Source organism: Varroa destructor, unplaced genomic scaffold (genome assembly GCF_002443255.2).
Source record: "Varroa destructor unplaced genomic scaffold, Vdes_3.0 BEIS01000006.1, whole genome shotgun sequence".
Lineage (NCBI taxonomy): Eukaryota > Metazoa > Arthropoda > Arachnida > Mesostigmata > Varroidae > Varroa > Varroa destructor.
This window is the reverse complement of record NW_019211459.1, coordinates 3,779,448-3,791,278: the sequence shown is the minus strand read 5'-3', so window position 1 is coordinate 3,791,278 and position 11,831 is coordinate 3,779,448. Positions and strand designations below refer to the sequence as shown.

The following is an 11,831-nucleotide window of genomic DNA, read 5'->3' as shown; positions in this document are numbered from 1 at the left end:
ATAGAAGAGAGTTCGGGACATGCATGCTTAAAGCTCGTTAACTTCCTGTTATTTTGGGGCAAGACTTACAGCCAACACTGTAGACATGACGTTTTGTGCGTTTGAGGGATTCGGCTGTAGCCCTGAAGTAAGCTGGTGTTGATGAAAAGTCCTCGAAATATTTAACAGCTTTACTAACAACCTTTTGCGTTGTAAATATGAACACGACACGCGGTTCTGCCCGCAGGTTTTCCGTTACCTGTTAGTTATGATGGAAACGAGTCAAAAAAAAAACCCAAAAAAACAAATAGCCTAATGTAAACCTAAACAAGGGTTACTTAATAAAAAGCTCTTCAGAAAATGGAAAAGTCACATGTCGGTGTTGTTATACGCGTTTTTTCAATGACCACGAATAATCGAAGCAAACTACCGGCAAAAATGATACTTTTAATTAAGTTATTCTTGATAATATCGTTCAACTTTAGACCATTGTATATCTAAAACGTATTTGGGTGCAAATCACCAAAAGCGAAAACTCTGCCTGCTGAAAATAAGAAAAGGTGCCTTGACTACTAAACAAAAGTACCTGATAAAAGTGGTTTCCGACATCCGACGGTCTTGAGGTGCCAAATGGTGGAAGCTCCTCCCCATTGTCATGGTGTACCGTCTACAATATCAGAATGGCAAATAGAATCGTAGCTGACAACAGGCCATATCTATCTATCTATCTATGGAGGGAAACTTATTTTTCATCAAAGAGGTAACTCTACGAACATTCGAAAGCCTTAAGACCATGAGATTTGAACGCTTGGTTGCACCTTTAAATTTTACAGTGTCTAGTAAGAATTTTCACCTATCATAAGTAGCAGACTGTCTTAGGCGTAAACAATCAATGGTTCTTATGCGATCGAAATTGTGTGCTTGCTTACAAAACCAAACTGTTGTATTTCGAACCGCCTCAATTTCTCTTTAAGCGCGCATTCTCTCCATAGGCTGCAGACAACCACTGCTCGGGACAGTTGTTTTGCCGTTAGGAAACGCATAAGATGTTTGACAATCACAGGGTTCGACGTGAGGACATTTCCGATCCACTTTTCATCTAAAACACCAAAAAATATCACACAACTTTCTATTATTGGATTGTGGCACGGATGTCTATAGGGTAATTCGAAGTGTGCAAGATTCATTTGCTAGATACGCATTTTTGCATGTAAGTGTTTTACACTTGACAGCCACGTCTCTGTGACAGACTGTCAAAAGGGTCTAGTCAACGATGCGTAACAATGAAACAACAGGATCCGCAACGAACGCGTTTCGCGGACTAATCGCTAGTGTTTTTGATATAGCTATAGAACGATGGTTAATAGCACTCACCTTCGGCTAATTTACAATCATTTTGTAAGCGAGCTCGTTTTCGATGACGTAATTCCATACTGACCTGACAGGCAATTTGTCGCCCGTCCGTTCGAAAAGGGTCGCCGCATGTAAACGCAACGAAGAGCAGTTAAATATAAGTCTGGTTGACAAATGTTAACTTACTGACACCAAGTTACGAGCTTCCTGCAAAACGTAGATTTACTGGCTTTGTTCTTTTTAGAATTGATAGCAGGACAGTACGCCGGCATACATGAAATCAACCGTCGAACTTAGTTAGCGCAATAGGCAGTGGCATAACAATACCTATTTAGGGACACACTGAGAGCAATTTGATCGTAACGAAGCATACGATCTATTTGTTGCCATCTTGACGCATGTGCTTACGTAAAATTAGTGGCAAAGCTCGTTTTTACCCTTGTCAGTATCAGCTTTTATTTGATATCTGATCGGAGGTGCGCGGCGCCACCCTGAAAATGCCACTGATCACCGTAGACAAGCGACTGATTAAAACAGTACTTTCCAATTGTCTTCATGCAATGGATGGGGCATGTGTTAGTTAGAAGATAAACGATTGATCGCCAAATGTATTGTGACGCTTGTCGCATACCTGCGATAACAAACGGCATCCAGCTACTGGTTTGCAGGTGGTGGGCAGAACGTGAGTGACTGAATCTAATCTATGTGTGTGTATATGTTATAAGCACTACTACTTGCTTCGTTACACATCTGCTTGTGTTCAATTAATAAGCACGGCACTAACGTGTTCGATTAATGGCAACCTTTCAATTCCAGCACAGCCACTAGCTCTCTTTAAAGAGAGTCTGTATACGCCCTGTACTGATTCACGCGCAGCTCTGCCTGACCGCGAAACAAAACACTGTGGGCAGCCATTTTGGATTGAATGAATTGCGTTGGTGCGGAGCGAAGATTCCGAGAATCGGACAGCTACGATATTTCAGAGGATTAATCGAGCGACGATTAGCGTTTACGGCATTGTCCCCGTAATCATGTAGTGCTTTTCTAAAAAGCCAAGGGACATTTAAGATAATCCAGGTCCAATATCAGACATACACGTCTCATTATGTGTCGGAAGTCAGCTTTCTGAAGTGGCGGCAGGACCCGATCTAGAACCCCGTATTAAGCATTGATGCATTTGGAACGTATACGTATCGCTATGGTAAGCAGTGAATAAGCCGATCTGACACGGCTTCATCGGGCCAATGGATGTCATTTTGCCAGTTAAACGCTGTTACCGTTTCAATTTAAGCTGTGGGACTGCAGTAACGAACAGTTATCGTGTAAGCTAGAAAGGATAGCGTCTGAACACGCAAAAAGATTATAATATAAAGCCAATACTATAAAACGTATAATTCATCCATAAGAAAAATGTTATCTTACAAACCAGGGGTGATTACGTAAAGGACCAATTTTAGGGCAGGGAGAGTCGTGCTTAGTGAGGCGTCGCCTAAGCGGACAACTAATATTTTTCGGGAGTTCATTCTGCTGAATCCGTTTCCTGTGGGCCGGTCGAAACCCACTGGCTTGGGTATGAATAGGGGCAATTCGAGCGCGATTCAGATCCATAATTTTGCGTTGACCTTAAATAAAGGTGCGTACTAATTGTAAAACTGATTTGCGAAATTCGATAGGGCTATAAAGCTATTTTATGATTCTAATTCACTCTCTGATTGATCATAATTACAGGATCAATCCCAAATGGCCTTCCATGAGCCTTTGGAAAAAAAACTATACTTTTGGATAAGTTCAGCTGGGCACGCTAAGGGGTGCTAAAACAATGATAATAACAATAGGCATTTACCTGACATTTCTGAAATAGTGACAGGGAATTGATAACAAATGCATGAATTGTACTAGCAACTATTGCAGTAATAAATGCTCTGCTTTTTTTTTAACACAGATGCCCCTGAGCACTCTGTTCAAAACAATTAATAGAAGGTTTATTCAACTTAAATGTCGGATTTTTTTAATAGTTTTCTTTTCAAATACGACAAATTGGATTTGAATCCTATTCTTTCAAATTGAAACTAAGGAGATCAACTGAGTTTTATCTAGAAACAGACATATGAGCCGCGGTATTGACCCTTGTTTCCTTAGCGTTTGCCAAAATGATCTTAATGATACTGCGTCGGCCGACGTCTAGAGATCTTCGTGTTCATCCCGAAGATGGCGCAGGTAGCACTGGAAGTCATCGAGACGAGTGAATTGCGCCTTACATCGTTCACAGTCTAATTTACGCCATTCGATTACGCGATTGCTGTACACAAGCGGACTTTCGTCTTTTGCGATCTGTATCATCCCTACAGACTTCTAGAACGTAACAAAAGTCAATAACAAATATATATATATATATATATATATATATATGTATATAAGGGTGCTCTTTGCGAACGCCCCTGCGTGTTCGCGTTGTTTCTATAGACGTACTACTGCCCTCCAAAATTTTCCTGATCACACTTTGTCGCTACGAGGGAAAACCCTGCGTCAGATTTTATGATAAAAGTTTATTAACATCTTACCCAGAGGAATATGACATATTAAAATATGACAAAGGGTAAATCTTTGCTAATTAAGCCTAGTTCATGCTGTTAGCGCTTGGTTAAACGTATTCGGCTAAGTCTTGAGAACGAATGTATGTAAAATCAGAAGTACACGAATGCAAGTAACAGTAGAACAAATATTGTCCACATCTGATAGATCTAAATACTGTTCTACAACTGAGCTCTTACTTGATAAAAATTATTTTCTGCTTTCCTAGGACGACCCCGTCCTTTTTTAATCTGCTGCAATCAGAAAAAAGGTAATTCGTTACTAAGGCTCTGTCAGGATGTATGGGCCAGCTCGTCTAAAAAAAACCAGGCAAGCGAACATAAGACATAAGAAGCCTAATTATTATTATAACGGCTAATTAAACTGCTCTATTCGACAGAGTTTCTTTTTAAGGGTTTTCTCGACGACCTTAATTTCGTAAGAGCATCTTTGCAACAATAGCCCTTATACTGAGCCGTCATCTCCTTCACAGTACATGTCCTATTGGCTCAAGATAAATCGGCTTAGCTTCTCACAGCTACATGAAAAATTACGTTGCATAGAGTTGTGTTGAAGCCACACTCGGCTGAATAGCAGGTTTCGAAGACTTGCGTTCACCAAAGAGTTCATGCTACCATTTTGCTATGTAGGCTACAGTCTAACAGAGTATTTGTTATTAGCAAACTTCAAATATTAATGGGGTAATATTTAGGATCGCTTTCCTTTGTAAATAGGGAAACAGGCGTTTTCCAAACGGTTTTGGTCATCGCAGCTGAAGTAAGCCTACAGGCTAACACAATAAATTAGAAGTACGAAACAAACAAAGCAGGTTTTATCGGGAAACAAAAGAAAAGAACGCAACGCACCGACTGTAATGATAAAATTAGATAATAATGTAATGATAAAATAAGAACCATGTTCTAGGAAACCACTCGATAATATTGAGGACATTTTTAGAGGGCAACGCGTGTTTTTTTTTTTAGAAGCGCAGCGGGTGTAAACCCATGGAAATAAAGCCTAATTAAAAAGGTCCGGTAGGATATCTTTTCCCTGCATCTTTAGTGTTCGCCTTTAGCTATCTTCGATACTTGCAAAATTTTGTCACCATCTGAGCCTTTGGCTATACATGTATTTCTCTATACCTGGAACAGCGCTACGTCGGTTTCACGTTCGAGGAACCCGCTCTGTATAAATGTTTGCTCGTTCTCCATTGGTAATCGAAGTGCTTGAAACCTTCGTTGAGCGTAACAACGATTTCCGGAGAAAGCGTAAGGCGTTGAAAATTAATTCCGAATCCGTAACAATCGCTTGTCGGCAATGATTGCATATTCACAAAGTTCTTGATAGTAAACAGGGCTCTACAGAAGAAACATTTCAATAAACCGAGAGATTAGAAGCGTCATTGCGCAGCTCCTCTGCCTACACCTGCAATGGTAAGCTAATCAAACAATAGTCTCACATCGTCTACGTGCATCGTGCTATTGCACGGCTCGTTTTCAACTGTGCCATGCGTGCACATCATCTATCGTTCAGCTAGACGTGGCCGGAATCGCTTTTCGACAAAGCTGCTCTAGAAACCTACAGAGCCTTTCCTATAACTTGGAACAAGAAATATCCAAGTGATGCCCTTGTTCTAATTCGGGCTTAAAGGGTTAATTAAAAAGGGTTAAAGTGGAATGTTGTTATGTGGTAGTGTGATGAAAAAGATCATTTACGCGTGATCTCTTGGCCGCGCGCAGTATAACATTTTGAAGTGAGGAACAGTTCGTGATATTTTATTTTCGATTTTTCGCTTATGAAGAAAGCACGTGCACGCCAGCGCGTACTATACTACATACCATACAGCGCATGATATAGATGAATAGGGATTGCTGCAAACATGTGGAAAGTATCTCAAAGCTACGCTCGTTACCATTTATAGTATGACATCAATATATTCATATTACGCAAGTTATTGATGAGCAATATCTTCGACAGCAAATAAATTGCAGTAAACATTTTCACCGCTGGGGGATTCGGTGGAGTTCTTCATCTATATGTATATATGGATAGGATATAGCTATAGCGAAACTATTGAAATGTATCGTTCTTTTTTTCTATTTAGGTACACTCCAGATGCTGATGTATCTACATTTAACCAAATATTATCAAAAATACATTGGCAGACTACTAGTAATCAGGACAGATTCCGATTATTATTACTTTTATTATAATTATTATTATTGTCATCATCATTGATTGTCTCGTGTAATCGGTTTTTATTTAACTTATGTAAATATGTACAAGTTGCATATGTACTTATATTTCAAGTTAACTACATGGCGGCTGTTTCTGATCGACACCTAACTATACCTTGCAATAGTCGTATACTTATAGCCAATCACCTGATTCAAGTCATTCGAATTCTCCGCTCGTTCACACCTCGTACATCCAATTGTAGTATCGCTTAACTATCTCCGCTCCGATCGCGTATATAGCAGACCGTTTTGAAGGGGATTCGAGATAACCCCATTAATCGACACGATCATGGCTAATGTAAACAGCTACGCGTTTGATTGACGCCTGTTGGCGAAATATGTTTGATATAATCCTACAACTGGTAATAAATATCAGAAGATTATGGAACACAGTATCACGATCAGTCTAGTCATGGAGCATATGGTCGCGTTCCTTGTCATTCCCTTGAGCAAGTCTAAATAAAATAAGCGGAAAAGAACCGCTACGCTACACACCAGTATTTCATATCTCAATTGTTGTATACGTTATTGTATGTATTTATGTGTCGCGAAGATGCATGGTTTTGTAGATTTGCCACAAACTCGATACCGCTCGGTGCATCGACCTAACGTGCAAAGCGTTATCTAATACGCCTTGATTTGTTAAATGACGACCTTATGCACACTTATTTGAACGCGACTTAGGCTAGGTGGCAGATCAATAACATTTTTACTGAATCCATATGTTCAGTTTGGTAGGTTGACTAAAATTTGTACCAAAGTCGCATTACTGTCTACCAGAAGATAATCCCCCACTGAAAACGCAGGGAGTGCATATAGGAACTTTCTCTCTCGTGTATGTATTTGGCAGCTCTAACAGAGGTCGAAAACAAATAAATATCAAAGCATGGTATGGGACGACCTATCAGTCTATTGGCAGAATGCTTTCGGGCTCTAGAGAGCACCTGGGTAGCATCAGAAACGATTTTCAAATGAAGATTTGTAATTAGATACCGTGGTAGTCCAGCTGCTGAAGAAGCCTAAAAATACGTGGCCAGGTGTTTTTAATTAAAGTGCATTTCAGATGGCGCCATCTCAGCACGTCCCATTTCTTCCATCATTTCACTAGTCATGCATTGAAATCCTGGCGGCATCTTTTTACAGAATTGTATTTCTTTGTCAAATATGTATCCTTCCATACACTGGAACAGCTGAGCTCGTTTTCCAATGCCAACCTTAGCGCAACGGAAGAACCTTGTGCAGTCGCCTGGAACTTCGTGGTTGTTTTTGTCTGGACACTTTATACGCTTAGGCTTCTTTTTCTTCTCATCTTCAAGTTTCTTGCCGGTACGACCGGTAGTAGTCGACTGCATCGTTTCCGTTGTAAGATCAGTACTCATTTCGATTGGGGATTCTGTCGTCATTTCGGTTACAGAAGGTGGTGTCGTTTCGGGACTCTTCGTCGAGGTTTCTGGAGCTGCAGGTGGCAAAATCATGACTTGCCTTGGGAAAGTACTGCTTGAGTCACATGGTGGCGCTTGATCAGGCCAATTGCATACAGAGATTCGTTCGTCGAAGACAAGACCCCCAGGGCAGTCGAAATGAAAAATGGTATAGTCACCATTGCCCCAGAAATCTACGCAGCGGAAGAATTTGTTGCAATTCTGCGGGTTACGGAAAAAGCCAGTTGATGGACAGCTTGCCTGTGATGGAGGAGCATGCTCGAGACCAGGTGGTCTGGATGATCTTTCGGGACCTGCAGGTCCTGATGGGGGACCCTGACCTTGATCGTATGGAGGCGCCTGGCTGGGTTGATCGAAGTCTTGCACTGGAGGCGCTCCGCTGGGTGTTTGAGAGGCTCCAATACAGCCTACATCACCGCCTCCACCACCAATGTTATTGCAAGGAGGTGAGTTCTGAGGCCAGTTACATACCGATATTCGCTCATCGAAAACAAGGCCAGCCGGACAATCGAAGTGAAATATGGTGTATTGCCCGTTTTGATAGAAATCCACACAACGGTAAAATTTGTGACAATTCGTGGGATTTCTGAAAAATCCTGCTGATGTACATTGGGCTGAGCATCCACCAACGCTAGTGGCCGGCGGACCTAAAGCTGTCTGGGGTTGAGACGCAAATTGAGGCTGTGGCTGTCCAACCTGCCATCCTCCACTTGGAGGATTCTGGGCTTCTTTCGGAGCAGACGGGGGTTGAGGCTGCCATCCTCCCTGCTGGGGCCCAGTCGGTCCTTGAGGTCCACTTGGTCCGGATGGACCCTGAGGCTGCCATCCTCCCTGCTGGGGCGCAGCCGGTCTTTGAGGTCCACTTGGTCCAGACGGACCCTGAGGCTGCCATCCTCCTTGCTGAGGCTCAGTCGGTCCTTGAGGTCCACTTGGTCCGGATGGACCCTGAGGCTGCCATCCTCCCTGCTGGGGCCCAGCCAGTCTTTGAGGTCCACTTGGTCCAGATGGACCCTGCGGCTGCCATCCTCCTTGCTGGGGCCCAGTCGGCCCTTGAGGTCCCTTGGTCCAGATGGACCCTGAGGCTGCCATTTTCCCTGCTGAGGCCCAGCCGGTCCTTGAGGTCCACTTGGTCCATATGGACCCTGAGGCTGCCATCCTTTCTGCTGGGGCCCACCAGGACTTTGAGGTCCACTAGGTTCATATGGACCTTGCGGCTGCCATCCTTCCTGCTGGGGCTCCGTCGGTCCTTGAAGTCCACTTGGTCCAGATGGACCCTGAGGCTGCCATCCTTCCTCCTGGGGCCCGCCAGGTCTTTGAGCTCCGCTTGGTCCATATGGACTCTGAGGCTGCCATCCACCCTGCTGGGGCCCACCAGGACTTTGAGGCCCACTGGGTCCGGATGAATCCTGCGGCTGCCATCCTCCCTGCTGGGGCCCACCAGGACTTTGAGGCCCACTGGGTCCGGATGAATCCTGCGGCTGCCATCCTCCCTGCTGGGGCCCAGTCGGGCCTTGAGGTCCGCTTGATCCAGATGGTGCTTGACGTTGCCATGGTAATTGCTGAGGTGTACTCTGTCCTAAGGACGACGGAGGCGGTCCACCTCTTTGTTGAGGTCCAGAAGGTAGTGGGGGCTGCCAAGTTCCTTGCTGAGGAGGTCCTTGTTGAGGTCCAGAATCAGGTGACCCAGGCTGACTTAGGCCGCTGAAACTTTGAAATTCACCAGGGCCAGAAGGAAGTGAAGGCTGCCATCCTCCCTGTTGAGGGCTGCTAGGTCCCGCTGGGCCTTGGGGTTGCCAAGATCCCTTGTTAGGTTGCGCTTGTCCTTGCTGAGCTCCTGGCGGAGGTCCCTGAGGACCTCCGAGTTCTCCAACAGGCGGCTGCTGTGACTGAGACTGACCAGTGGAACACTCATTCCCTGAAGGGACATTTTCACAAGGCGGTGCTTCATGAGGCCAGTTGCACACGTTGTATCGTTCGTCAAATACGAGTCCTGCGGGACAATCAAAATTGAAAACGGTGTACTGGCCGTTATCGAAAAAGTCCACACAACGGATGAATTTATTGCAACTGCTCGGATGACGAAAGAATCCGGTATATTTGCAGGGGTTGCATCCTCCACCAGATGACGGAGATGAAGCACCTCCTGAAAATAAGTTTAGTTTACTTATGTTTAATGGCTTTAATGAATGGCTTAATCTATGCCACTTCATATACTACTGTGGACAACAAAATAATATATTATTATAATAGACAAACATAGCATATTTTGCAGGCCAGATGCAGTCTGTATGTATGTAAACGTTGTAGCCTATTTTTAAGCCTCTATATCAAATGAACCAACAAAAGCCAGCCAAGAGTACCTGGGCGTAGCCCGCCAGCTGAAAACTGGCCTCCGGGTGGCGAAAGGCCACTTTGATCAAACTGTCCTGCTGTTTGCTGACCCTGATCACTCAGACTTGGATGTCCTCCTTGACGACCTTGACTAGGCTGGCCGCCCTGTCCAGAATATCCTCCTTGGCGATCTTGATCTGGCTGGCCGATCTGTCCTGAATAGTCTTCTTGGTCGGGTGGAAATTGTGCTGAGAATCGTCCATCTCCGGAAAAGTAGCCACCACCGCCAGGTTGTTTTCCTCTTCTGGTTCCTCCTGGGCCTCCTAGAAGACCACCTCCTGGGGCAGCACTTCCCTCAGGCAGAGGTTTTGGGCCACCTGCAATTCTCGAACATGAGCATAAAGAGTCTCTTTTATTAACGGCTGCATCAAGAATTAAATTAACAGTTCGCCCTGAACTGTAAGTTTCTTTTTGATTTGCCCTAAAAATATTCACTAGATATCTTCTCCGGGTGACATTTTCAGATAAATCTCTACTTCTAACTTGCCCTAAGAATGGTTATTGTACTATTCGTACGTCCCGTATTAAGGTTTTGAGATATGTTCTAATATAATAAGCCATTTTAATATTAAGTATAGTTTACTGCCACTTGATATAATAAAAATGATACTGTGTACCTAGCCGTAATGAATATCTTCGACAAAGTTTGACGCACAAGTTTGACGGAAACATACATACTTATATATGCTATGTAGACTGGATTGTTTTTACTCGGGTCGGCTTATTATCTCTAGCATTATCAACAGCAGCAGTAAGCACCACATACTGCTTCACATAAAACTTCTATGATTAAAATATTGGCCAGATTCAAATATCGCAGCACATATGAAGAAGCGATTTGAAGCTGGAACCTTAGAGGGGGATAGGCTCAAATATGCTTTCCCCTAAGTATAAATATGAATCGTGTAATTTGTGCAAAGAAACGCACATATATAACATTCTGTTGTAGCAAAAATGGGGTACTTACCAGTTGTACATGGTGCAGTTTGGTCTGGCCAATTACAGGTCGAAGCTAGCTCATCAAATACGAGACTTGCAGGACACTCGAATTCATAGATCTGCATGGGATGCAATAAAAGATAATGCAAAGGACGTCCGCAACACGCCTACCTGTACCGGCCGATCATCTTTTTTTATGTTTATACTGATCAGTTAGTAAAAAGTATTTAATATCTACAGACACGAGGGTACAAAAAATAGGTATTCAGTAATTTTTTTCATGGTACACAAGGTCCCGGATTTTTCCTTAAGAGAATCTAGTATTGATATGTCCCCCTTATTAGGTGATAAATCATATTTGTGTGTTTGTTTCGTAGACGTACAGATACCTCTCTCATACATCTGGCCAATTGTAGCTTTAGCTTTTTAAAGCAAACTTATATTTCTACAAACGCATAAATATACAAACAGAGTATCTTGTATAAATGTTATAATATCACCCTATTTCTATTCGATACATACGACGCTGGAGATTTTGTAGCATATATATATATATAAAGTACGAACCCGATATGTTCCTAGGCGCTCCTCGTTTTCGACACATCTGATGAAATTTGAACAATCTTTAGGGTGTCGGAAGAACCCAGGCCCCGAGCAATAAAGATCGCAGTCTCTGTGCACACGAATTTTCATCATATACATAATAATATTATTTAAATAATGAACTTCTTGTGGAAATGACGAATTTCATTTTGCACATATTACTTAGTAAATTGACTTTATTTAATGATTCTACAGCAGATAGATCTGCACGCGTCTGCCGTACTTTAAATTTGTATCGAGTTGATTCAAAAACGGACAACTACGTAATATGCTGTATTGGCCTTGCCTATCATAAACAACTAATATATTTATAGGT

General features: G+C 42.9%; 2 protein-coding genes across 11 annotated transcripts in view; both read right to left on the bottom strand.

The window, feature by feature from the left end:
• The window catches only part of LOC111252598 (F-box only protein 22-like), a 9,094-nt gene extending 3,720 nt beyond the window's left edge, over positions 1-5,374 (bottom strand). Inside the window, exons 1-6 of one of the 9 annotated variants that reach the window (XM_086991888.1) lie at positions 5,046-5,374; positions 4,104-4,154; positions 1,354-1,417; positions 909-1,078; positions 566-646; positions 70-238 (exon numbers count right to left, since the gene is read on the bottom strand). In XM_086991888.1, coding sequence (XP_086848014.1) covers positions 70-238; positions 566-646; positions 909-1,078; positions 1,354-1,417; positions 4,104-4,154; positions 5,046-5,114 — 604 coding nt within the window. In that variant the 5' untranslated portion in view covers positions 5,115-5,374. Of the gene's footprint in view, positions 1-69; positions 239-565; positions 647-908; positions 1,079-1,353; positions 1,418-1,963; positions 2,602-2,754; positions 3,161-4,103; positions 4,158-5,045 lie in introns of those variants that run through there. The other 8 variants (XM_086991887.1, XM_022810765.2, XM_086991885.1 and 5 more) reach the window with 8 other exon arrangements.
• A 2,707-nt stretch (positions 5,375-8,081) lies between these two features.
• LOC111252583 (uncharacterized) overlaps positions 8,082-11,831 on the bottom strand; it is a 33,410-nt gene continuing 29,660 nt past the window's right edge. For both annotated transcript variants that reach the window (XM_086991879.1, XM_086991880.1), the window contains exons 4-7: positions 11,480-11,585; positions 10,941-11,031; positions 9,943-10,290; positions 8,082-9,725 (exon numbers count right to left, since the gene is read on the bottom strand). In XM_086991879.1, the coding sequence (XP_086848005.1) occupies positions 8,230-9,725; positions 9,943-10,290; positions 10,941-11,031; positions 11,480-11,585 (2,041 nt within the window). In that variant the 3' untranslated portion in view covers positions 8,082-8,229. The remainder of the gene's footprint in view (positions 9,726-9,942; positions 10,291-10,940; positions 11,032-11,479; positions 11,586-11,831) is intronic.